The following is a 27,967-nucleotide window of genomic DNA, read 5'->3' as shown; positions in this document are numbered from 1 at the left end:
CTCGCAGAATCCAGAGAGGATCCATGTCCCTCCTGCGCATGCGCTGTCGGTGCCTGGTGGTCCGCTGGTTCGAAGCTCCATGTCCGAGCCGGGGATTGGCCCCAAATGCTTCTCAACTCTGTCGCCAGTTAGGCCTTTGGTTCCTGCCTGGGGCCGGGGCTTCTGGCTGTGGAAGTGCAAGGTGGGGGGCTCCCGGGAAAGGGTTCAGGCGGCTTCGGGAGGGTGATCCGCCTTTCACAGCCCCCAAGGGCGCCAGTCAGCCCGTGTTCAGCTGAATTTCTCTGGCCAGACCCTTCTGACAGCACCACCTGCCCCGGCGCCCTGGCCACAGCTGTCCAGGTCCAGGTGTGCGCCTGCCACCTCTCACGCAGCCGGGATCCCCTCAGTCCACGGCTGGCGTCCCCTTCCCCTCTCCCGCCCGCGAGTCCTCTCCTCCCGGGCTTCCTCTCCTCGGCCGCCTGCCCGTCCCCACCAATGGGCGGGCTGTTTCCCGGGCGGGCGTGGTCTGCGGACCTGGACGGGAGCGGGCGGCTTATGCTGGTGCTGGGGCTGCCCTCCGAGCGGGGCTGCAGCCCGCACCCCCCTTTCCCTCCCCCCTAGGGCTGCCCTCCTTTCCCTTTCACCCTCCCTCAGGACCAGCTCAGTGGCGTGTGTGCTGCTCCCCGGGCTGAGAGCCTCTGGCTGTAGCGCCCAGCTTCACCTGGTGGAGTCGGGAAAAGGGAGCATCAGTGCTGAGCAAGCTTCTGTCTCCTCCCTCAGTGTTTCTGCCGCAGGTAAGTACCTTGAACACTTTCAGGTGTTATGATGGCGGTGCTTGTTGATGTCACGTGTTTTTATAGTGAGAGGGATTAACAGTGGTGAAAGCAGGGCTTGGTTCTGTTAAAAATGAGCTGAAGGCATGAAGCTGTGATATCCTCCTTCCTTCCCTCTCCAAGGGTGAAACATGTGACCGTCGATTTTAAAAAGACAGTTACAGTCCCTAACTAGCCCAGCCCAGCTAGTGTGTGTTAACAGGAACAGCATCACCAGAGGCCTTGGAGACCCAGGGATATTGCAGTCCTAAAGAACTCCTGGCACAGTTTGGTTTGTATTGGTTTTTTGTTTTTCTTAAATTGTGGGACATACTAGTGGTATAAAAAGAAAAATATTTGTCAAGAAATATTTTTTCATATAACAGCGTTATTGTGATATAGTTCACACACCATGAATTCCATCCATTTAAATGGTACAATTCAGCAGCTTTTAGCATATTCACAGTTGTGCAACCATTATTATTCCAGAACGTTTTTATCACTTCAGAAAGAGCAGTGGAAATTAATGACCTATCCACCCCTCCAAAGTGGTGGTTCTAAAGAAATTTCTTGGCTAATCTTGACCATAAATTCACTTGTTACATTCCAAGAAAAATCTGGTAGGAATTCTAATCAGAATTGCAATGAATCTGTCTATCAAAACAGGAAGAATTAACGTCTTTATGGCACAAACTTCTTCTACCCATGAATATATTTCGGACCCTATATTTTCCTCTGTCCAGAGCCTGGCCCATGGGAAGTCCTCACTACTTGTTGGGCTTGTGAATGATGAGATTCTATACATCGTTAGTTGCAGCTGTAGCCTTTCACAGAAGAGAAAAGAAACCTCAGTGAAACAAGTGACTCTCTGATGGTCAGAAAGAGTGACAGCCATTGCTGGAGTGATCCAGTGGACTTGGTGTTTGCAACCAGAATTCTCCACCACCTACAGCTAAGGGGATTAGAGTGTTCTTTTATTTTTTCTTAATGGCGTTGCTTTTATTTTTACTTATTTTTTAAATTATTTTTTATTTAAGTGTAGTCAATTTACAATGTTAGTTTCAGGTGTACAGCAGAGATTCAGTTATAAACATATGCATATGTATATATATGTTTTAGATTGTTTTTAGTATAACTCATTACAAGAAATTGAATATAGTTCCCTGTGTTATATAGCAGGTCCTTGTCATTTATTTTATATTTACTAATTTGTATCTGTTAATCCCTCCTTTCCTGCCTGCTAAATACAGTTTGCTTTCTATGTCCATGAGTCCATTTATAGGAGCACCATTTTTCCTAGTAATATATGCTCTTTGGCTGCTTTCAGTTTCAGTAATTCCATCTTATCTGTGGGCGCTTTTCTTCTGGTGGCCTTTATGTGGTTTGCACACGTGGTAATAGAGATCTTTATTTGGGAGAACTCCAGGTCTCGTGTAGTCCCTGGTACAGAGTGCCCACTGAATTGATGATTGAACTGGGAAAAAAGCACAGTAAATGCTGGAATTTCTACTATGGTTGAGAATTCCAGGTTTCAATAACCTGTTTAGACAACCTTAATATTGGCTGCACCCATTCTGGGTAATTTGGTGGAAATTCATGGTATGGTGGTGTAGAGACGGGGCCTTATATTCTTCTTCTCTTTCTATTTTCTAACACTCATTCTCCTGGGCCTTCCAGATCCTCCCCCAGAAGTGCCCAGGGCTGGCTTGGTGCTGCACTGAGGCAATATTTGTTAATAACGCCCTTTCCTCTTCTCCTCTGAGCCTCCGTTTCTTTCTGTGCACAATGAGCGCTTAGACTAGATAAATACTTTTCAGTTTCTTTTAAAGCCATGTTTCCTTTGAGAAACAGAAAATGCAAATATCTCCTCTCAACCCAACCCTTTAGATTTTGGTATGTCCTCCAAGGAGTGACATAGCTCTTTGTGAAAAATTGATGTGATTTTGATTGCAGGTGACACAGAAAAGTCTCTTCAGAGATTTATTGCAGGGAGAGGGCAGGAAAGGGGCAGTATGTCACACTTTCTAGTGTGAGCAACGGAGCAGGGACTTGGATTTAAATACGGTGTCTGACGTGGCCTCTCTCTAATCTTGTAGAATGTGATAAACTTCTCTACCTCAGTTTCTTGATGTGTCAAGTTGGGGTGATAATATTTTAAGGCTTCTGTGAAACATTATACAAATAAGACATTTGTGTCTCGGTAGAAACAAGATCTGCTAGGGATTCAGGGATTTGTTTAAAAAAAATTCTTGTCCATAGCACTCTGTCTGTGTGTATTTAGACGTTCCTGGAGGGTGAGGGTGAGTCTAAAGTCCATTGTGTGACAGGTGGCCCATATTTCTCCGTGTCCCAGTTTACCCCCTACTCCCCAGTCCTCTTCCTCAGTCCAGGATGAAGTTCCCTAGTAGATTTACACAGAGTTCTTGTGGAAATGGCTTTTCATTTTATTGTTTCACCAAGAAGGGCTGCCATCATGATCTCTGTGGTCAGGTTTTGAAGGGCTGCCATCATGATATCTGGTAAGAATTCTATGCAATTTGGAGTTCCAATTTAATGAAAAGAAAAAAATTACAAATAGAAAATTAGAACAAGGGTGGTGACAGGGGCTCTTTTAAGTGGACACCATTAGCTTTGTTAGCTTCAGGTGCTGTGGCCTGTTGCCACGAGGACCCATCCTCTTGCTCTGAAGTTGGAGGGACTAGTGGGCTCAGTGGGAATGTTAACTGAGTGTATCTCATGAGCTGGGCATTGTCCTATTTGTACTGTGTGTTCCTTATTTGAGACAGTGAGCTCACCTAACCTCGATAACCTCTTTAAAATATTAGACTTTTAATTTTGAGATGTAATGTAGATTCCCATGTGGTAGTAAGAGATTATATGGAGAGGGCCTATGGACTCTTTGCCCAGTTTTCTTAATGGTTCCATCTTGCAGTGTTGGGGTACAATTCATTACTGACTCACTAACAATTTGAGGTTTGTTATTGCCCTTATTTCTATTCACGATTAAACTGGGGCTTCGAGAAGCACACAGGCCTGTCCAGGTCACCCACATTGTTAATGCAGAGTCGGGTGAACGTGGGCTTGGGATTTCCAGGCAGTACCATTATGATGGTTTGTGGCAGGGAGCAGCATTCACTTTGCTTGTTTATTCATTCGTTCAACAAACATTTATTGAGAAAACTCTGTGGGTCAGATGCTTTCATAGAGTTATCTGATTCTTCAGCAGTACTGAGAATCAGGTAATGTTTATATATTTTAATCTGAGAAAATTAGCTCTGAGAGGTTATAACCCCCCCAAAGGAAGTATAACTCATAAAGGAGGGATAGAACATGTGTACAGTCACCTCCTTTTATGCAGGTGGTACCCTATGCATTTTAAATTTTCAAACATCCGTAATCCAGATATATTCTTGTAAGGCAAGGCTTTTTTTTTTAATTGAAGTATAGTCAAGTTTACAATGTTGTGTCAATTGCAAGGTGTTTTTTGACTTTTGAATTAAAAAATACTTTTTCAGTTGGGTAATTAGGTGTATTTACTTGTTTCATTTTTAAAATGAGGTACTGGGGTTTGAACCCAGGACCTCGTACATGCTAAGCATATGCTCTACCAATGAACAGTACCCTCTACCCCAAGGCAAGTTTTCTTATCCATTATTATGAAGCTTAGGGGTTCAAATAAATTGAATAGGAATCCAGATCTTTTGATCCTACTGTGGTCCTTTTCTTTATATTCTGCTGAAGGGGGTTGGGGAAGCATTTCCTTTGTTCATTTCTTTATTCAGCATTTTTGAGCAGTGACTTTGCATCAGGGCCTTGCTAGGTGCTTGGAAATAGAAAATAAGAAATGACCTTTCTCTGCAGAGGCAGGAAGCCTAGACCAAAAGCTGGGTAATGTGATCGAGCTACAGTAGCCATATGCAGACTCTGAGGACAAACTGTACCCTTGGATTTGCTTTGGTTTCCTTTGTCTTCTGGCTGGTACACACCAGGTCACCGCAACCCAGATGGGCCTGTAGCACACAGCAGAGAATGTACCTCGATCTCCTCTCCCCTCTCGGCAGGGCCTGCAACATGAGCATCCCTGACTACGTGCAGTGTGCTGAGGACCACCAGACTCGTCCCGTTGTGGTCCAATCCATAGAGATCATCTCAGAGGAGAATTTCTTTTGCATCTATCAGCTACTCACCTCGGTGAGCCATATCAGCCCTTGTGGCTCCCAGTGGACACTCTGTATCCACTACAGGCACCGCTATGTGCCCGAGAATCGGTGGAGCGTCTTCCAGAAACACCCCAAGGTCGTGGGCCTTGTCACCATTACCGAATGTCTCTCTGCCAAGGCCTTCGAGAAGCTCCACATGCAGAGGAGCTGTATGGCACATCGCTTAATGACTCTCAGCTATTTGTCTTTGTGCAGCATGGGGAGGTAGCCGAGCAGAGGCGCACCGACGTTGCCTTCAATCTAAGAGTACTGCAGGGTGGTGGAGAAGAGGATCGAGGACTTCACTGAGTCACTCTTCATCTTGCTCAAGTCCAAGTGGCTGGATGGTGGCCCCAAGAATTCTGGGGACAAGATCCCCCTCCCCTGCATCCCGTTTGAGAAGGAGGACTTCATGGGACTGGACACAGACAGCAGGTAAGTTTACCTGGAAGCCAGTCCACCTTGGCTGTGTGCTGGATTGCTTCCCTACATCCAGAAAGGGATCAGCAAGGAAGAAGTCAATCTTGTAGCCAAGGGGGGAGGGAGGTGCAGCCCGCCGGTTTCCAGACATTTCAAAGTGAATCCGCCTTTATTTCAGAGAGATCCTTTTAGGGTTAGTGTGGACACTTACTCCCGCTTTACAGCCAGGACCATGGTGGGACCCCTGGAGTTGCTGTCCAATAAAGTAGCCAAAGCCACTGATGCTAGGAGCACTGGGGAGGAGGCTGGACTCAGCTGAGATGTGCTGTAGGTCAAATGCACATCAGACGCTGAGGCTTCTCTAGTAAAAGTACATAAACTATCTCTTTACTTCCTATATTGATTACATGTCAAAATAATAGTATTTTACATACAGTAGATTAAGTAAGATCTGTTCTTAAAATCACATTCTAGTATTTGTTTTTTGTTTGTTGGTTTGTTTCTTTGTTTCAAATTTTAAACGTGGCAACTGGGAAACTTTCTTTACATGGCTCTCATTTCATTTCTGTTGGGCAGCCTGTCCTGGGACAGTCTCATCCCTTTGCTTATAGATGAGATGCTGAGCCCCGAGAGGCAGAACGAGGCGCTGGTTGAGCTGCGGCTAGAGCCGCTGTCACCTGCCTCCCAGGCCCAGCACCTTTTCAGCTCAGGCCGTCTCTTCCTGCCCGACAGCCACCATGCCAAGTTAGGACATCAGAAACACCGCCAGGAACTTCCTAATGAACTCCTTATGCAGGGAAAGGCGTATCACGGTGTATGGGACAGAGCAGGGAAATGTTCATTCCCACTTTGTCCCTGTGATTAAGTCAATGGCCCCACTTTGCCTCGGAAGTACAGATGAGCTCTTCTGGGCTGCCTACCCCCCACCTTCTGCTCTGTTTCCCCATATATCTATCGTGTTGTCCCTCGGGCTGAAGAGGGTGAGATGCCTTTGCCGAGACGTGGTCCCCCTTTGCTGGGGTGAGTGAGGGAAGCTGTGTCCCCCCGGCCTACGGCCTCGGTCCTTGAGTCTGGAGAGGGCTCATGGTGGTCCCAAAGGTGGCGGTCAGAAGACCTGGCATGTGCTACCGGGCCCGCTTTGGAGGTGGTGCTCTGTGATTCTTGAACTTACCTAAGATCAGATCCTACTTTCTGGTTGTTGGTAAGTTGGAGGAGAAGATTCTAGAGAATTAATAAAAAGAATGTCTAGACCAGCCCTGTGAGTGAGAAGCACAGGGGACACTAGTCCCACCTGCGAGAGCCCACCTAGCAGGCTCTGGATGAAATTTCTGTTCCTCCCCGGAAATACCTCTATGGCTTAAGGAAGAGGAGAGGCATGTCGTGGCCATGATCTGTACTTGTCCTCACAGGGCCCTGTGATCTACATGCCCGCACTCCCCATCTGCTTCTTGGAGATGAGTTGACATGTTTAGGAGCCTGGGCACTGCTGAGGGCATAGCTCCCAGCACCGTGCTACACAGAGTCTGGCTCTGTTCACCTCACCTGTCAACTCCTGCTGAGGCCCCAGACATTAGTCAAGGTAGGTGCATCAGCGAAACCTAAGCAGGGACCACCTTCTCCCCCTGGACAGAGTGGTGAGTGAGCAGTGGAAGCCTAGAGCCCTGCCCCAGCCCCCACGCCAGTGCCACTTCTTTTGTCATAGGAGGCACTGGTGACATTTTTGCTCAACAAATGCTTGTCTCTGAGTCTGCAGACCCACCAGAGAATGCCAGCTTGTTTTTGCCTTTTGAAGTCTGCCCTTGGGACTTGGCGGAGTAGCCGGATGTGTACTTAGCCCACAGTGGTTCAGCGCATTAAACCTGCCTCCTTGTGGGTCTGTCTATTGTGGTACCATAAGGGCTCAGCCAGCATCTGAACGTCATTGAGATAACGCGGCCAGTGAGCTAGGGTCAAGCACATTCTCCTCCAGTCACTTTTACTCCATTGTTTCTTTTACTATTCCACAGCCATTAATTTTTTAAACAATGCTTTGGTGCAGGAGCAGAGCCTCATTCTCTCCTGCTACTCTTGGTGGAAGTGAGTAAAACGGTCCAGACTGAAATGCAACAACAATTTGTAGCTCAAAAGCTGCCTAGACGCTTGTAGGTCGAATTTTGGTTAGGGGAGCTGAACACGTTGTGGTCCCCCGGCAGCGCCGCTCCCCTCAGGCCCCTGCTTTCCCTTGAGCAGGAGGTGAGGTTGGGCCTCACCATCCCCGTGTCCCTGGCCTCACACACTCACATAAATTCTTGTACATGCAGTCAAAATCATTTTTGTTCTTGTGTGATTCTAATTTTCTCTTGTTCCTCTTTTCCTTTTTCTTTACTCCTTTTTCACTTGTACTGCCCAGTGAGCATGTTGTTGCATCTGAAAATGTGGGCTGTGCACACCCTGCATTGGAAATAGCCAGATTGCCCTCCGTACAGTCTCCATCACTTTAAAAAGCAACAACTTAACAGCTGTTTTGATCCATCTATTATCTTAGTCATTTTTTATTTTCTAATTTTTTGGAATATTTGCTTTGTTAGCCCATCACCCACTGGTGTTTGATACCTGTTGAAATCCTTGCTTTTGAGGAACATGTTTGGTCCTCCTTTTATTTGGTGACAAATGTGCCCTTATTAAATTTGTTTGATTGTTTTGAAGAAGTAAGATGCGAATTGAATTTGTCGGCTGCTCAGGGATTCTTTTCATGGAGTATTTAAACTTGTAAGGTCAAACTCTGCAGCATTTTGCTCGATTCCTGCTTTTACACAAACGTGCTCGGCACGCGGTTCCTGGCTGTCGCTGTGTGACGTGTGTGACGGCGCTTCCTGGCCGGCGGTCACTGGTGAGGAAGTGGCCGCCATGGAGGTGACAGCTGCAGGGGACGCTGTTGGAGGAAGCGGTCACCGTTTGGTTCTTTAATTTTTTTTTTGCATTCAACTTCCCCGTGCCATTTACTTTACTTTGCCTTCATAAAGGGGCAGAATTGGGTCTAAAATCCATGACACTATTTGTTCCCTTTACGAGGCTGGTTTTTCTGGGTATCAGGACAACATGACCTTCTCCTAAGTAGCTGGCTCACCTGGATCTGTTGGACACAGGGACAGCTAAAAGGGCCGTAGCTTCCTCTCTGCTCCAGCCAGTGGGCATTCAGAGCTGGGTCTGTGGTTTGCCTCAGAAGCCGTGCAGACCTCCCTGCCCCGGCCTTTACTTTTAACCCATGTTGGCAGTAAAGAGTTGAATCCGTTTCTGTTGCAGCTGACATCCACCACTGACAGCCGTGTCGTTAGTTTGTGGTAGTCAGTCTCCAACACCCCAGACAACCATGAAGGAAGATGATTTGGCCGACCTAGGACCCTGGATTCTCACCCTCACCATGGTTCATCTCACCCGGTGGAAGGGTTTGGCCACCACCATCATGCTGACCATGAGGCCTTGTTTCTCCTTTCATGCTCTGGTCCAAATGTGGACACTTCATTTTTCACTGAATTTGTCTCGCTTGAGACAGGCCAGAATATCTGAATGAGTCCATCACATTCTGGGTGGGGAACAGAACAGAAGCAAGTGTCGCAAGTAGATGGAGTCTAGGCTGTCCGGGTTGGCAAATGCAGGCTGGGATCTGTGATGGCTGGGCTGTACACTGGACACAGGCCTTTCCCGTGGCTCCTGAGAGCCCATGAGTTGGAGTGATAACAGCCTTGCGTGGGTTCCCCCATCCTCATCTGCTCATTGGCAAGTGTGTCTGCTAATTAGGAGCTCCCCCAGACCTCGGGCCCTTCAAAGCTCAGACCATGGGAGAACCTTGAGTCCCTTCTCCTGGACATCCTGTGTGAGAATCCACTGCCTTCTGAGGTGAACAGCGGCAGGAGATGCCTCCCCCTCCAGGGAGCACCCTACGGAGGACTGTTAGTGCACCATGCTGTGAGCTTGTGTGTTTCCGGCCATGGTCCCTACAGAACTACAGTTGAGATGGGCTTATTGATGGAAATAACAGGACTGATTCCAGGGCAGGGCCTGGGGGAGGGAACAGTGGAAATTGAATGTGACCTCAGACACCTCGGTGGGTGCTGGGGCTGTTACTAAAATGGGGAGTCTGGGAGATACCTGCCAGGAATGGAATTCTAGAGTAAATGGTGGACATGAGGCATTTTTAAGATGCCATTTGTCATCCAAATTAGGACTTCAAAGAGGCACTCGGGTCGATGAGCCTGGGGCTCATGTGAAGGAGCCGGACTAGAGATACACGTTGGGAGTCGTCATTCTTAGCTGGTGTTCACAGCCTTGCATGTGAATTAGATCATCTCAAGAGCTGCAGACTGAGGCTGAGGGGGGGCAGGGCTGTGTCTTGGTTGGAGGAAAGCCCAGACCATACAGCTTTGGTGTGTCAGTAAGTGGCGTTTCCCATTTTCAAAGCAATGCCAGTTATCCTTAAGGGGCCAGGGGCTGGGCAGGGCCAGCCAGGAAGAAATCTGAAGGGAGGGTCGTGGCCATGTGTGTGTCTTGGGAAGGTGCAGAGTCTGCAGGGTACGGGAGGGTAGACTCCTCAGATGCTAGAGTTGCAGTGAGGAATGGGGAGAAGTTAGTCACAATCACCTGTGAGGGAGGGAGGGAGGTCTAGGGAGCCCCACCTTACCGGACTCGCTTTCCCATGAACAGAAGGCAGTCAGACAGAGGATCTGAGGTGAGAAGGGATGGGCACTGGGAGGGGAGCCAACCTGGAGAATGGTGCTTGCAAAATTCTGGAATAGTCTCCCTGAAAAATAGAGTTAAAAATACCCAGACTCTTAAGAACATTGTTAGTGACTTGGGAGGAGGCAGTTGTTTTTCTGGCCTCCTAAGGGTAAGGCATGTATCCAGGGATACACAGAAGATACGGGCAGTCTGTTCCGGGGGCTTGATCGTTACCGGGGGAACAGTGCAAGTTTAAAGGGGGAAAAGGGCAGCGGAGGGAAACTAGCCAGGCCCTGTGTCAGGTACCAGTCGGCCGCCCTACTTGCGTGTTGCATTCACATCCATGCCTCCCAGGTGGGCGCTGACAGCCCCCTTTTGGGGATTGGGAAGCCTTCTCAGAGGGGTTAAAATTGGTCCATTTAGCGACTAGTAAATGCTGTAGCAGGATTCAAGCAGGGCCTTGTCAGAATTCAAGGGCATGTTCTCTCTACTGTTTCCAGTACTTCCCTTTTATACCTGGAATGGTGAAGTGGGTCAGATTTGGAGCCTTTCAGAAAAAGTATGATTTAAGCGCCTCTGGACTGTTTCACAAAGCTCAGCATTCTTTGATGGTTCTGAAGCACGCAGTGATTTTCGCCCCAGAGAGGTAACGTCTAACTCCTTTGATGATGACGTGGTTGCAAATGGTGTACAGGTGCAAAACCAGACTTTGCAGCTTCTGAAGGGAAACTCTCCAGTTCTCCCTTGGTCGGCTTTCTTCCTCGGGATGTAACTGTGCTGCAGCATAGGCCTGAGCTTTCCATATGGAGTGAGAGTTTAATATCTGATGTTAGCATAAAACGGTCAGATGAAGAAAATCGACGTTGACAATTTATTTTTGGGTTTCATTAGTCAAAATATACTATCAGTTAATGGCCCATATAGCAAATGAAATTGAGTACAGGACATTGCATTTCTTACTTTCTATTTATAGTTCTCTTACCGAATAAGGTTGCCTGCTTTGGAACATCAGCTCCACCACTCACGGCACCTATCAGTGTGTTGGTGTGATTGCATTTACAGAGTGAATGTAATCTGGACTTCCTAAGCCCCAAACACTTCAGTGCAGAATCACGGGCTGTAGACGTCTGTTAGTCACGCAAATACTTCTAAAATTATATGATTCCAGAAAAGAAAGAAGAGAGAGAGAGAGATTGCCTTTATCAAATTTCCTTTCAGTTCTAACTGAAAACTGTTTTTGAGCAGCTCTGGTTTCCTTTGGATAAGAATATATACATTTCTTTGCATGTAACCTGGGTTTTGGGCTAGAACACCAAGTTCTTGCTGTCCACAAGCCACAAAAATAGTAGCCAAATTGCACACGTGTGAAATAGTTTATACTTTTTTCTGAGAAAGTATCCTTGAATTTGGGACTTGGGCTGTGATTTCTGCTTTTTGCTTCCCGCACCTGTCTTGTAATCTCTCACACCTTCCCACGTGGTTCCCAAGTGTTCGTGGTCTCAAAGGAGCGGGCAAACACCCAGTTGGTCACCATGTACTGCTGCTATAGATAGAGCCCAGTCAAGACCTAAAGGACATTATCAGAGAGGACTTCCTGGAAGAAATGGGCTGTACATTCAGTTGTGAGGACAGAGTAAGAGTCAGCCAAGAGAAGGAGTCAAGAATGTGGCTCAGGTCGCAGGTGCAGCCCGGGCAGAGGCCTGGAGGCTTTTGGCGTGGGGACCCGGGGAGAGTGCCCTGTGCGGTCCAGGGTGGAGGGAGCCCCTGCTGGGGAGGACACTGGAGAGAGTCCGGGGTGTAGGGCTTTGGAAGAAGTTGAGTTTTACTAGAACTGACACAGTAGGCAGTGAAGGGTGTCAACAGATGTGACCCTCAGGAAAGGTACTTCTGGTTTTGCTTCTGATATACTACAGACAAAAGGGTCGGGACGGGCGAGAGCAGGTATGTCTGTCCCTTTGAGATCCAACCCGTCATTCATTTATTCATAACACGTGCACTTCAGTGAGTCTAGGGGAGAGAGAGTGTAGCCACATAAATAAGCAAAATGTATTTGCTTCTTGAGAGCTTAGCATTGTCAGAAGTTGACTTAGCCTAGAATGTTCTAGGAAGAGAGGAACAAATTGTGGAGGTTGGAGGGAGGGAAGGCTTCCTTGGGAAACAGTCAAAATGAACCTGGAGGCAAGTGGGAAGTAGGAGCAGGTCAGGGGGCTCCTGAGGTCACTGGGGACCTATGTACTGAGATGAGGCTGGGCAAGCAGGGTCTGGGGTGGGGCTAGAACTCTACCAGGGAGCCTCTGAACTGTTTGAAGTGGGGTTGATGTAATCAAATTTGTGCTTTGGGAAGGCTGTCGTGGCTTTGTGTGTGTGTGTAGCGGGAAAGAGGTGGAGGATGCCACCAAATGGGGGATCATTTGAAGACAATTCACAGGCTGGGATATGGGCTTCAGGGCTACTTGGGGACGGCAGGGGCAGTGTGGATGCCGGCTTTCCTTATGGGGGACTTGTTAGCGGGGCTGCCCTAGAGGCACCTTGTTGCTGGAAGAAAACTGATGGAGGCTGCCAGGTGGACATTCCTCTTCTCTCCTTCCCTGCCTAGTGTGATGATCTTAGCTCAGCCAACATTTGGAACAAAAGAGCTAATCTCCAGGGTTGCCCAGGCCTTTGTAGAGCTCCTTCGAGTGAGATCTGATAGGATTTAGGTTTGTGTTCAGATCTGGATGTTCACTTAGTTAGAAACGTCCTGTCATTTCGATTTCCATAGGGGTTTTTATTCCTGATAAAGATTGCTTTCTTGGTGAGAGGAAAATTATTACAGCTGTTGTCTTTTTCAAAAAAAAATCATATGTTTTAAGAGCTTTAATATTCAAAAGAATAGGAATATATAAAATATTTAAGGAAGTCTTTGGTGTGGTTTCTTTGCTTTCTGAGCTAATGTGGAGTTAGAGCCTTTGCATTACTTAATAGCACATCCTTGTCAGTATTTAAAGAGCTGTTAGTGAGCGCCCCAGGCCCCACCTCTCAAAGAATCGTTAAAGTTTGCTCTGAAATAGTGAGGTCATAAAGGTCTTGTTTTCAGAAATCAAAAGGTTTTAAATACGCACCATAGCTCCATTTATAAAATAATAATAAGTTCAAAATTAAGAAAATGGAGGATAATTGATTTTTTTAAAGCCTAAACATAAACTTTCTTGTGCTAATGTTGCAACTGGAAATTTTGAAAAGAAAAATCCTACTGCAGTATCATCTATGTGGTATATATATATAAGTTTCACGTTTGAAAAGTAACTGCGCAGTGGTTTTCAAAGTCAGGAGCATTCCAGCTCAGATACTGGCAGTGATGGTTGCTGGTTTTCAATGGAAGAGCCTAAATTTGCCTTCTTAGCTTTTTTTTTTTTTTGTACTGAGAAGGTTGAGTAGTGCTTTGCCAGGATGATTTTCGGGCAATTTGAGGGCAGATGTCGTGTTCCAGCAGTGAGATATTTCCATGCATTTTATTTTCTGGACATCACCAGGGCACATGTGGGGTTTGTGCCTGCAGGCTGGAATGCTGCAGGACTCCCTAATCCATCACCATTATGTCCTGGTGCTGCTCCGGTCAGTGAATGATTTTCTGTGACTTGGAGGTAATGTGGTCTGATGGTGATGATCAGACGTGCAGTTAAATGCTATTAATTGAAATAAGAGTAAGCTAGAAACATTGCTCTAACAATACAGGATGAGGGAGGAGGATTGGCTGAGCTGCTTGCAGTGGGGTGTCTTCTCAGGTGACTCCCTCACCGTGATTCCTGCCAATATCCGCCCCAGCCCTGCACGGTAGTCCTGCCGAAGCAAGCAAGCACTTTGCTCAGAAACGCACTGAATTTCCTTGTGCCTCTGTTTGTTGGCTTTTTTTTGAAAGCACATTTTGCCCTTTGCTTAAATGCCATCCATGCTAGTCATCCCTTACACTCATTCTTCTGGACCTCGTCCATACATAGCTGCTGAATGGATGAACAGAATGTAGTATCTCCATGTAGTGGAACATTATTCACACGTAAGAGTGAATAAAAAAGAAAAAAAAAAGAGGAAAATGAAAAAGGCCACCTGTTTTGGGAAGTCCACCCTGACTGTTCAACCCACACTTTTCCCTTTGAAACCCAATCACTTATGCTCCATTCTACTCTTTTTGATAGTACTTACCACCTTCTAATAATCTTTAACGTTTCCAAAAAAAAAATAAATAAAGAGATGCTGATGCCACTTCAAAATATACAAGCCTTGCTAACAGCATGTTAATTGAAAGGAAGCAGACACAAACGGCCACATATTGTTGATTTCAGTGATCTGAAATGCCCAGAAAAGGCACATGCAGAGGCAGAGAGCAGGTGATGGTTGGAAGGGGCTGGGTGGAGGGGGATTACGGGGTGAATGCTAGTGATAGGGGGATTCTTTTGGGCTGATGAAGTGTTCTGGAAATAGAAGGTGTTGAGGGCTGCACAACCGTGAGTGTGCAGAAGACTGCTGAGCGCTGTGTCTGGGAGTGCCTGTTGTTGGGTCATCTTTATTTTGTTCACATCCTGCAATGTGAAGGGCCATCTTCTGCTGTGGTCATTCTACTCCTGTGAGTGGTGAGGGTCAGAGACTTTGTAGAGTCCTGTTTCTTTTCTCCCTCTGGCTGAGTGTAGGCAAAAAAATTTAAGCCTGAGAAATTGCTCCATCTGCAGAAATGTCTTTCAGTTTTGCCTGGTGTAAAAATCTTGAGAGCTTTTAACCGTTGAGGCTAGTCTGTGGGGGTAAATAGCCTATGAAGCCTGGGTGAGCCCGGGAAGAGCCGCGCTTCCCTCCCAGACACGGGTGGGGATTTCACCCCCTTTCAGGCAGTGAAGGGCCCAGACCCGTGGGCAGACTTGACAATCGTGAATATTTACGTGTATCCGCTGCTTCATCTTGGATATTAATTTCAAGCTGAGTCAGTTTGTGGCGGCAGCCTCATCCTACAACAGGAATTTATAGTATCTGCTCTTTGAGGTGAAGACCTGACAGACTTGATTATTTAACAGTCTGCTTTGAATTGATATCTCAGATTCCTTTGTCAAAAGCAAAACAGCAGAAATACAGACGTCCTTTAATTCCAATGTGGCCTGGAACGGGTTTAGTGTCTGTGCCTCAGTGGCCTTATCTGCGGGTGGGGAAGATGATAACAGTGCTTCCCTCAGAGGAGCTGGTGAGGGGAGAGTGAGAAGCACAAATGGAGGACTTACACGAGATGCTCATAAATGACCGAATTTAGTGCTCTCCGCCTGGTGAGGCCTTAGGGGCAGAGATGTCAGAACAGAGCAGTCCTAGCCGGAGCTCGATACGTGATGGTAGCTGTTATGATCAGTATCACCACTGTGGGTTATCAGGTAGTTTTAAGACTTGGTAATATGATTTCATGAATAATGTTAAAAGACTAGACATCTCAGATCCAGTTTACATAGTCCTCAAGATTTCTTCTGAGAATTGGATGGTTTCTTCCCCATCTTAAATCTGAGATGAGTCTCTAAAAATTTCCGTATTCCTCCATCCTTTTGCTTTAATTCTCTATTTCTTAAAAAACAAAGTTTTTAGATGGAGTTACTGGGGACTGAACTGAGGGCCTCATGCATGCTAAGTACATACTCTCCCAAATGAGGTATAATCTCTTCCCTGATTTTTTTTAAAATTTACATCTTAATTTTCAGAGGTTAGAGGCCTCTAATTATTTTTCTGGAGACTTGTCCATGAACCTGTAAATCTACAATTAATGGACAAAATTTGGTTTATTAAAAAAAATCTATAGAATATTCTGCAGTCCATCCAAAAGGAAATGCTCATGGACTTAGAATGTTTCTCCTTTAAGGTGATTTCTCCTGTTTGGTCGAGCTTAATTTGTTAACAGCCATCCTCATCATCATAATGACCAAACTCGCTGTGAGTGGACTCCTAACTGAGGCTAAAATGCTTTGCTCATGTTTTACTTCATAGCAAGTGTTTGATTGTAGGTATCAGTGTCTCCTTTTTTGTAGCTGAGGGATTGAGAGATGGGTCAGCTTGCCCCAAATCACACGCAGCTGGCGGTGGCTAGCTCGATGCTGGAATCCAGGCTGCACAGGATGAATTCTCAATTGCTCCTCTAATCAGCTTCCCGTTGAGTGTTTTCCCGAACTCCTGTGAGCCCATAAATGACCGATTTTAGCTATCTCAGCCTGATGAGGTCTTCAAAGGAGAGACACCAGTGAGAATGAGAGGCAGAGTGGCATAAATTAAAATTGTACATTTTCACAAATGTTTTATTCTCAGGTAATGACTTTAAAGGTAATATTTTTTTAATTTAGTGCTTTGTGAGAACTAAAAACAAAACATTTAAAATAATTATTGTGCAAGAGAGAAGTGGTCTTTGAAAGTCCAACTGTTGCTAATGATGTTACTTGTTTTTTCTAGTGGTGCTTATTTACTGAAAAATTTCCAAACACTGAATTTGTTTTATGTAGTCTTAGTATGAAAGAAAACTTTGTCAGTGAGTATTGTAAGTAAAATCCTTACTCTTTTCTTTCCTGATGATGAATATCTTAGTTGTTTACATGGCTTAAGTATATTTCGTCATTTGTGAAATTTGAGTAATATGGTTTACCTTGTCTGACTGTGAGAGCTGGACGCCTTGTATACAAAGCACCGTAGAGGTGCTTAATAAAAATGTGCTGTCACAGTGACTGATAGTTTAGAAGTATCAACTCTGAATACTAAAAAGGGTAGCTTATTTCTGATGCATATTCAATATGTATATATATGATATACATTAATATGGCTTAAAGTAACTAGGATTTTTTTTTTAAGTGCAGTATGAAGCTTTAATGAAATCTGTGTCATTCTAGTGAGACAGGGACTACTTAAATTGCCTTAAGCAGACGACCTTGAAGATTATTTACACAGAATGTGTATTGTTACAGCTCAGAATTCATGTTGCCGTGTAACCATCCATCAGACATTTAATTTCTCGGGATTCTGACCAGAACCATTAAGTTTAGAAAAATCCACATTGATTATTATCAGGGAATAAGCTCCTCTCTTTTGTGACTAAAGAAAATTTTGATTTTTTTCTGCACTCTTTTCAGGTTTTAAAATTTCAAAATTTTGATTTGACATGTCACTTTTTTAATAGAGAGAATAAAGCTCATGCTGTTTTAATATGTAAATAAATGTTTTTGTATTTCAATACCCTTCTATGATTTCCTGGCTCTTTGAGAAGTATTTTGCAAGATACTTAGATTACCTACTGTTGGAAAAATACAGACGTGACTTTTATGAATATAGGCGTAGTACAGTTCTGTTGGTTTTTACTACAGTGCAAGACATGAGACCTAGGAGAGCTTTGCTGCTGATTGCCAGGAGGACAGATCTCAGGTCTCAGTCTCCCCTGGTGTAAAATGAAGTGGCTGGACTGGATTCTTTCCTCTTCTAAGATGAGCTTCCATGAGCCTATGTCTTTTGTTTATATTTAGGAGTATTAGCAATATCAGATTAAATACTGAATACCCCTCCATCCCCCCGAAGCAAAGTGCAGTATATGCTACATAAGCTTCTAGTTATCTGATTCTCGTTTCTCATCTTACAGTCAATTTTTGTGTTGCATGTTTCCCGGCAACCTGGAAGGTCTTTTTAGCCATAGGTGGCGCTGTTGCAACTTTTTACAGTCTTAATTTTTCTGTTTGTAAAATAAGGCTTAAACAATGTGATTTTATTTTGATTCCTTTGCTTAATGCTTCAGAATAGCACAACGTCCATTATGTCTTTCTACCTGGAAAATTTTTTCTGCTTATATCATAGTTTTATTCTTTTATCTCGCTGTGAACATTTCAGACTTGCTGTGCAAACAATGGCAAAATCGGGCTTTTCTTCTAGTGTTAGAAACCAGTGAGACGGGATATTTTAAAACAGCTAGAAGCTGCCTCTGGAGCACCATAAAGCTGAAACGTGTGTTGAGTTCCCTGAGTATTGACCCCGCCGCTGTGTGTTAATTGGTGGGAGTTGATTTGGTACATATATGATGGGGTGTAGTTTCTTGACTTGGGTTTGCCTGCACGTTCTGACACTGAACCATGTGATCCTGAGTCAGCTCGTTCTGAGTTTTCCCCTCGTCTGTGAGAAGGGGACACTCATATCTGCTTTGTAGAATTGTGAGAATTAGTAATTATGTAACGTGTTTACCACAGTGGGTATGTCAAGAGAGCTCATAAACTTTAGCTGCTGTTTTGTGTGCAGCCATCATTTTATAGTCTTTGGTAATTACAAAGAAACAAGAAAATAAGAAAAGCTGATTTTATGATGAAAGATATTTGAGGAGGTTCCATAATTCCTACACCCATAATTTAGCATCAGCAGAGTCAGAACTGTTACACAGTCGCCCTGGACCAACGTTAAGCCACAGAAATTTTTGTTACTTCATATATGTTGGGGCCTAAGGGGAACCAATACTTATACACATGTTGTCTCCAGCAGCCAACTGAGAGATGACACAAAAGAGTAGGCAGGTGATAAATGTCTTCTTTGTTACTGATGAAGCCACGTTCTCCATGAACTTCAGGGCTGTGGATAAATGAGTGTCATGATACTGTGTCCCAGAAGTAGAGACTCACCCTGTCCCAGGTATCTCTGGGCCACAGCAAGCCTTCCCTTGAGAGAATGTGCCCCATCATGCACAGGGCTGTTCTGCAATGCAGCTGAGCATCCAGGGTGCTTCCCTAGAGTAGTCAACACTGGAGGGAAAGGAAGGGTTTCACATGCCCTGCTTGTCTCCCTGGAATCACAACTCAATCTGTTAATGTGAGGAGGGCTAGCTGTGGGCCAGGCGTCAGGGCTGTGAAGGGAGTAGCACTCTGCATGGCCCAGAGGAGTGGGGAGGAGGTATCCCTTCCATCAGTTTAAACAGGTGGTGGGATGGAACAGAAGGGTGCATCCCATGAGTTTATAAAAGGAGAAATAAGAATATCCTTTGGGTATTAGTCTAGCCAGGAAACACAGAAGATGATTAGGAAGGAGACTTGTAAACCACTGTAATATTAATTTGACATTTGTTGAGCACCCAAAATGTGCTACATTCTTTTCTGAGCGTTTTACAGAAATGAATCCTTCAATCTTCTCAACAAGCGAGTAAGGAAGGTTTGATTGTTATCCCAGTTTTACAGTGTGGAAATTGAGGCACACAGAGGGTAAGTTGACCAAGGTCACAGAACTAGTAAGTGGCAGAGCAAGTATTTTAACCCTGGCTGTATGGTATTGTGGCTCCCAGAATGGGCTTTGGGTGTTTAGATGTATCTGCATCCCTCGATTTCTGTACGTCTGTGCATCAATTAGCCCAGAAAGGACAGGGAAAGGAGAGTTACACAGGTGCTCACAGTCGTGTCTCTGCAACTGTCCACGAAGAGTGCACCGTGATTAGAATTAATTGTTTTCCAGGCAGCAGATCTGTTGGTATAACAGAAATTTAGTCCATTGAATTCATCTAGAAATCCTTCCTGCTCTGCTTCTGTCCACACTTGCCATGTGACTGCCTGCCCGTGTTTGGGCCGTGGAGGAGAACATATACTCATGGTTGAACTCTGATATTGCAGTCTGGTTCATAGCTGGTTCTGTTACATTAATAAGTTAAATTTCTGGTTTTCTTGCATCAGTGTCTCATGAGTTTGGTTAATGTGAAACCAGTCCATGGGAGCCCAGGGGTTATGATGGTATAAATTTTTAGCACGTTGTGGCACTTCTAGCCATGCAGACATGACTGGGGGATGTACGCCTTTCTCACTGATTTCTCCCAACAGCAGGGTCCTCTCACGGATGTGAGGCTGGGAGCTCTCTGAGTAGCTCAGTCAGAGGCCAAGTCCACCAATCAGAAAATGATGAAGTACCTGGAAGTGGGTTTAATAAAAGTAAAGGGCTTCCAGGTAGTCCGATGGGCTGTTCAAGAAATTTGGTGAAAAGCTGTCCACTGTCTGTGGTTTAGCTGCTTCTTTGCTGTTGAAAAGTCTGGAGTAGATGAAGGGATTTTAAAAAGCAGAAAGGAGTGATTTCAGGTGGTACGTCCACACTGGTGAGAAGTGATGGATGACCGCCAGTGTGAGGCACAGACAGAGTCTTACAAACTTCATAAACCAGCTTCAAATGCTCTGCCATCTGAGTGCGCTTCATATGGGGTCCAGTTCATCACTGGTCACGCTGTGAGAGCAAGTAACTGACGATGGCAAAAAGGACACGGAGGCATCAAAAAGGTCTCACTCATGTTCCCTGTTTAAAGAATGTGGCACAGTGTATTATATTTGAGCTGGTTTTTCACTGAACAGTTTTTAGTGTTTTCTGGGACTCCCCAGTGCCCCAAGGTTCCATGCAGCTGGGTGTCCCCTCATTGCAGCTCCGTCAGCGCTTGCCCTGGGCTGATGTGGTGTCACGGGAAGCAGGACGGTCAGCGTCCCCGGCTCCTCTGAGCTCCGTCTCCTCATCTGCAGAGCCTGGTTTCTCATCCGTGTCTACTTAGTAGGGTTGCTGAGAATCACACGTGATGGTTATCAGGTGTGATTTCTGGTTGTCTCTGCGATTGGCAAATAGCCAACAATTGACAGAAACTCTTGTTTTTTTTTTTATTGTAATTGTGTCTCCTAGATTGCAGTGGTTTTTAGTCTGCATTTTTTTTATAACTTTACTCATTTTTAAATATGCCCTTATTTTATTTATTTTTTTTTTGAGGTACTGGGGACTGAAGCCAGGACATTGTGCATGCTATGCAGGTGCTCTACAACTGAGTAATACCCACCCTCCTTTTCTGCACTTAAAAATAAATATTGCAATACACAAAATAGCTCTTAAACTCCATGATGGGACCTGGTCTCTGTATAGGCAAATGAACACGTATACTATTTCAATAAGAATAAATGCTGTTGAGACATACGTTTCTGAATCTGTTAATGTGCTTAAAAACGATCATAGCTAGTGATAAACACGAGACTTAGATCCAGGACTTTTTAGGGTATGTTTTGCCATCATGGGAAATTACATTCTACCGAGAAGGCTAATTGGGTCTCTTTGATATTTGGATGGTTTAGCAGGTGATCAAGGCTTTCCAAAGCTGACAGTTTTGTATTTTAAACTAACTACAAAGTTATCTTCTAGAAGATGGAAATCCTAAGTTTGTGAATTTCCCAGTAATCCAGGGGGTATGTGTCTGTGTCTGTGTCTGTGTGAACGTTTGTGTGTGTGATTTCAGGAATGTAGAAATAAGTTCCATATAGACTTCTGATATCTTTCTCTTCCAGTTCAAGGTTTAAGCATATACTTACACAAATAAATTGATTTTCTTTTGTCATTTGGCATATTGGCGGGAATAAGAGGTTCTCATACTTGTTTCAGAAGGGTTGGGAAGCATGAGCTTAGAAAACAGGAGGAGAAAGAGGCAGGGAGACACTTCACACTTTGTGCAGTATATGAGAAACTGTAGCTTTTCTTTTCTCTTTTCTTCTAAAGCAAACTGGCTCTGAATTGTAACACACTATTACTCAGAATTGCTTTTCTAATCAGATACAAGTGCCTCAGATTTTTCAAGGCAACATGATTGATGAAATGTGTTTTAGCATTTATCTTTAAAAGTAGTTTTATTTCTCAAGTAAAAGACTATAGCCTGTTTCTTCCAGCGTCTCAAGAAATTCTCATTGATCTATGTACATGTTCTATGTGCTTATTTTCTTTTTTTTTTTTAAGTGCTTGTTTCATTGTGGTGTGAATGAATGTTTAAAATTTCTGGATTTTGATCTTTAGAAAATGCTGATTTATCATAACTGTTAAAAACCTGATTGTTCTTTGGCCCTTGTTTGGTGGGGCACCCTATTGATTACTCTTGTCTGTTAAAGAGAGAAATTCTTCCTCTAGCCTGCAGATCATTAAGTGTATGGTTTGCAGTATGCCTTTAAATTTCATTGAATGCATTGAACATGATTGTCCAGTGAATTTTGAGTTGACTCATAGTAATGACTTTGCTTTGATTCTGTGGCTTTTGCTCCTCTCCACAAGAGCTTGAATTCTCTGTTGCATTTTGTATACGTGTTCTTCACAGTGGAAGAAATTTTGCATTTTTTACAGAGGTGGTTTTTCCTAACACCTCTGAATGCCTTCTGTAATTGATACAACAAAAATCTGTTATTTCAATGCTTAATTATTTCATACACTAGTTTTTGGCTTAATCAGAAACAATGACAGAGTGATAATAAAAAATAGGAAGACTTTCCTTCCTTTGAAGAATAGAAATCAGGTGGTCAGGCTCACCCATGCTTTGGGCCTGACACACTTAATCTCATGTCATTGTGTATCATGATTCGGAGATGGAGTTGCTTCAGGTTTATTGATTTTTGTTTTAACATTTGTGTTGAATTCTTTCTCCAGGCTTATGTATCCTGTTGGGTTTGTTGAAACTGTAGAAGGGAAACAAAAGCTTTTTTTGGTTTCCGGAGTCCTGAGTTGCTGATGATAAAGAGTTGAGGTTGGGCTGAGGAACAGAGTGACACTCCCTCTGCTCCCAGCTGAAATTGATGAACAATGAAATCAATTAAGTGTATCGGTATTTGACCAATAGAAGTTAGCGAGCCCAAACTGGCTAGTTATGCCCAAAGAAAGTACTGAATTCACCTGCAGAATTAGGTGCTTTACCAAGAAGAAGCAGCTTAGAGCAATCAGAAAAATCAGTCCTATGATGAGATATAAAGTAAATATAATATCTTTTATTTCTGAAACTTTTCTACGTTAAGTTGTGTAGAGCTAAAATTAAGTTTCAAGCACCAGGAGTTAACAGTGTGGGTGGTTCTGTATGATCATTATTCAGGAATGTGCCTAGACTCTGCTAGAGTGGCTGAAGCTGGCAGGAAAAGACCTAGAGCCAGGATTTGTCACCTTAGGGTGTCCTCCATAATGGTTCCATGTGGGAGCCCATGATTGGGTTAACAAATTGTAACAGACCCCAGCCGCCTGTCAAATTTAAGAAGAAAATGTATGCTTAGTAACTGCTTTGCAAGCAAGTGCCTGTGCATCCTCACTCCTGTCTCCTTGCCTTAAAAAGCAGAGATAATGCTTTGCTTGCGTAGATGATGTTTTAGATAGCACTCTGCTCATCGCAAAGCAATGACCCAGGCCCACAGCTATAAAGGCTGGGCTTGTGTGCAGTTAGATACTCTATTATCCCCCAAGCAAGGACCTAGCTGGTCTGGTGGTCTGCTTTGTAATTCACATGTCTAAAGAATGTATCTTATTCCCCTCACCCATGACTTACCTAAAGATACACTAAGCCTTTGTACTCATGGTGGATTCTACAATCTCTGTCTCATCCTTCTTTCCCCAAGTTCCTGCTTACTATCACACAACTGTTAATGACGTTTTCCTTTGATTATACACAATAAATATGGGAGCATTTGAGAGGCTCGTGGAGTTGGGTCCCTACGCCCTCTCTCTTTCGTGACTTTTTCCACAGAGTCTTGAGTATTCATTCCCTGTACGTAAGACTTCTGCCAGCCAGAACCCACAGTTCCAGGTGAGAAGGATGCAGGCTTTATCTCTCCTACCCGAGGGAGAGAGAGTAGAAAATTGAGATCTGCTCTTCCGTGGTCCCTTCCTGCCCCAGGTCTGCTCCAGTTCACCTGCAGCCTTCTGGCCTCTGCTCACACTGCCTCTGTCCCAGGACTGACAGCAGCCTTTTCTTCCCTGGTAAACATTTCCTGTGCCTTTTAGAAGTTGGTCTCTTCTCTGCAATACAACCCTGGCAGATGTGATGGTGGTAAACGTGCTGGTGGGCAGTCACTTGGGGACTGCCAGGAGCCATGCTGATTCTCCTGAGTCTCTCATTCGGGGTTACAGAACTGTCGAGCAGCAGAGGAAGCCCTTTAACGTGAGGCCAGCTCAGCATTGCATCACTTTCATTTTATTTTTGAATTTTCAGTGGAGAAATTATTTGTAGCAAACTGTTCCAGATTTTTGGCTGCCTGCTTTCCTCACCACCATTTCCTTGTTGGCTCTGGTGCTTGTTGTAAGAACCAGGTTTCTTCTCTGGTTATTTCTAGCAGCTGGGCTTGCCGAATCCTTGATCTGCATTTGAAGCAGAATGCTTCTTCGTGATGTCAAGCTGATTTTCCTATTTCTGAATATTTCGTGTACACTCAGCAACTCTTTCAAGTGAAATGCTCTTGTCCAATTCTGTTAACTCATATTTGCCGATCTCCTGCTTTCATGCTGAGGGCAGTTTCTTCTTCCTGTAATAAAAGTTAGCAATTTGCATTTACTATTTGAAGGTTCTGGCCCTAGGTGCTTTTGTCCTTAACAGTTTTAATACAATTCACCCAGTAAAATGTGCAGCGGCTTTTACTCAAAGCCCAGAATTGTGCATCGCAGTCAATCTTAGAATATTTTCATCCCCCAACAGGAAGCCCTGTATGCACAAGCAGTCATTCCCATCTTCCTCATCCTCCCCCAGCCCCAGGCAGCCATTGTTCTCTCTCTATGGATTTGCCTGTGCTGGACATTTCATGTAAAACAAGTTATTTCATGTAAATGGAACTGTTTATTGTGACTGACTTCTTTCACACTGAGTAACTTTTTCAATGTTTTTCCAGGTTGTGGCCTGGGTCAGTACTCTATGCTTTGCTATTGCTGAATTATATTCTACTGTATATCTGGGCCCTACTGTTTACCCATTCATCAGGTGATAGTCGTTTGTGTTGTTTCTGCTTTTTGTTTGTGAAGAGTAATGGCGCCGTGAATACTCCTGTAGGAATTTTTATGTGGACATTTGTTTTCAGTTCTCTTACTTGTGTGACCAGAGAGCAGAAATGCTGGGTCATTCATAAACCAAATGTTCAACTCTCTGAGGACCTGCCAGGCTGTTTTCTAAAGTGGCCACACTGTGTTACATCCTCACCAGCAAGGGCTGCGCGCTCCGCTTCCTCTGTGTCTTCATTAGTGCTTGTTACACATTTTTTTTATTATAACCTATTGTAGTAAGTGTGAAGTGGTTTCTCCTAGTGGTTTTGACTTGATTTCTTTTACAGCTAATGATATTGAACATCGTTTGATTGTGCTTATTGGCCATTTGTATATTTTCTTTGAAAAATACATTTTCAGATACTTTATACACATTTTAATTGAGTTCTCTTTTTCTTGTTGAGTTGTAGGAGTTTTTTCTTTTATTTGAAGATACAAATACTTAATCAGATAAATAATTTGAAAAAATTTTCTCCTCTCTGTTGTTTTTTCACCTTCTGGATGGTGTCCTTTGAAGCAAATTTTTAACATTTGATGAACTCCAATTTATCACTGTTTTCTTTGTTCCTTGAGCTTTTGGGGTAATATTTAAAATCTGAGGTATTTTATTTAAACTTTTATATAAAAAATAACTTAATTCTTAAGACCGTTCTAGGAGATGGGTGCGGTTGTTGTCCCCAGTCTATGGATAGGAGACTGAGGTGCAGAAAATTTCACTGAAATATCAGTGTCACAGCTACCCAGTGCTGTGGGATTTCAGACCCTCATGTTTGTCCCCAGCATTTGTGATCTTCACCACCATGCTCCACTACTGCCTGGAATCATTAATGAAAAAGTTTTCCTTTTTTGATTTCTTGATTGTTTGTTTTCTCATTGGGGAACTCACCTCTTCATTTTCCTTGCAGAGATCTGTGTAGGTTTATTTTAGATCTCATGTACTTATTTATTACACAGGCTCCAGTGATGATTGTGCCTAGTTGTTCTAATCAATTCATACTCAAGTCTTTCCTGCTCATGACACTAAAAAGAGAGTCATGATTTACATAATGCTCAAAGAAAAATGTACTTGAGTGATTTTATTTTTCTAACCAATCAAACAAATCAAATAAAAACCCGGTGTTGGAACAGATTATAAGCCCTGCAGAATAGGGTCACTGTCTTCCTTGTGTTTCATTTGATTTGTCACAGTGTCTGGATAGTGCCTTGCTGTCCAGCAGTTTTGTGAGTATACGGTGCTCGTGAATCATTGTAAGGAAAGAATTTTGACAACAGACTGTGTTGTTCATTTCACAAGGGAAAAGATCATATAGAAATACTGCTCAGATCTATTTTAAAATTAAGCTTGGTGTTTTGAGAAGGGTTCAAGAAACCATACAAAAATCTTTTTCACTAATTTTAAATCTATCTTAGACACATTATGCATACATAGCAGAGTAACTTATCAACTAGTTTTGACAAGAGGAGTGTATTATTGATTATCTATTTTAGTTGAAATATTCTACCTGGGATAAAGTAATCAGTGCCCATAAATGAACAAATATGTTTGTATTTCTATGCAACATGGGAGCAGACTTCATATGTTTCTATATAATATATATGACTGTGTGTTTTAATCTGTCTGTCAGTGTATTTATAGTTTTTCAGCAATGTTGTAACTTTAGAATTCTTCTATGGAAATCACCCCCAATTCTAGTGCAGTTTGTACTGTGTATCCTGTCTTATGCATGGGATTCCACTGTCCCCTCTGTGAGGAATTTCCTCTCCTATTGAGTTAGTAGCAGAGTTAAAGGAACTGTGATTTCTAGGCCTTTGCTCTCCATGTGTTTGCAGTTGGCTGTCAATCAAGATTTTCTCTTTCTTGAGTTTTCATTGTTCAATTAGAATTTTGGAAATAACAATTAATATGTTGCAACACTCTCCCTAGAAACTTGATGTGTTTGTGCTTTTCAGTTTCCAATTTACAAAAAATGTAAATGCACTCCTGTTTTTAAATAGTCCTTTTTCACTAGATATTTGTTAACTTCTTTATAGTCAAAATATTTTTTTCCCAATGAATGAATCGGTTTGCATGTTTTAAAAGATACTTTACTTTTTAAATTTCTTATTCTAACAGGTATATTCGTTGTACAGAATTTAGAAAATAAGGATAAACACAATTATAACTTAAAAATGGCCTCTAATCTCACCTGGAGATACAGTTGTAAGGTTTGAAATTGAGAATTACAAGTCCTCTCAAACTCTTCTTCTATTTCAAGTACGGTTTGGTTACTGAGATCTTCGAATTCTCATATGAATTGTAGCAGCAGATAGTCAGTTTCTGCAGAGGAACCCACTGGGATTGTGATCGAGTCCACGTTGAATATATGGATCGCTCTGGGGAGCACTGCCATCCCAAGAATGCTGTCATTTGATTCAGGAATGTGCGTGGTGTGTCTGTCCAGGTATTTAGGTATTCTTTAATTTTTTTCAGCATTGCATAGAGTTTACATTGGATTATTTTACTATATATTTTGCCTTTATACTGAGGACAAGTGTGCAAGGTACCGGGATCAGAAGTGTATTGGAGCTCCGCAACTTGCTGCCACCATGGACGCTGTGCTCTTGCTTCGCCCACTGTACAATGTTGCACAAAATAGGACCTAAGTAACTCTCCCTTGAAAGAATGATTATATGATTGCTGGATGATGCTTGAGAGTCCTTGTGATGATGTCTTTTTCCCAGAATTTCGCCTCTTCTTAACTATGCCCTTTCCCTTCCTTTCCTCCAGCCTGTGTTTCAGCCTGCCTGTGGCATTGATTTTCCTTGTCTGTGGACTCTTCCTTTCACTAGTTCGTGATAATGTTACATGTGAGATGTGGAAACTTGCTAGATGTCAAGAAAGAGCAAATCCATTGCATGCTAGATTTTTTAGAGTGTGTTATTGTATTATCGATTGAAATGAAATCAGGCTGACCCATTGAGCCATCCCCTGAGCTCTTTTCGCCTTCCTACAAGTGATACTGCTCTCCTTGCTGCATGTGTCCTTCCCCCAGACTTGGTTTTGGAGTTGAGTAAGTCACCATCACTGGAGCCCTCTCTTTAAAT

The 27,967-nt window shown here is 43.6% G+C and overlaps 1 protein-coding gene across 1 annotated transcript in view; it reads left to right on the top strand.

The window, feature by feature from the left end:
* The window catches only part of LOC140694223 (uncharacterized), a 124,184-nt gene that overhangs the window by 31,547 nt on the left and 64,670 nt on the right, over positions 1 to 27,967 (top strand). Inside the window, exons 5-7 of the mRNA XM_072957592.1 lie at positions 8 to 181; positions 634 to 773; positions 5,207 to 5,425. Of these exons, the coding sequence (XP_072813693.1) occupies positions 8 to 181; positions 634 to 773; positions 5,207 to 5,425 (533 nt within the window). The remainder of the gene's footprint in view (positions 1 to 7; positions 182 to 633; positions 774 to 5,206; positions 5,426 to 27,967) is intronic.

Source organism: Vicugna pacos, unplaced genomic scaffold (genome assembly GCF_048564905.1).
Source record: "Vicugna pacos unplaced genomic scaffold, VicPac4 scaffold_20, whole genome shotgun sequence".
In the NCBI taxonomy this organism is placed as follows: Eukaryota; Metazoa; Chordata; class Mammalia; order Artiodactyla; family Camelidae; genus Vicugna; species Vicugna pacos.
This window is presented reverse-complemented; position numbering and strand designations above follow the sequence as displayed.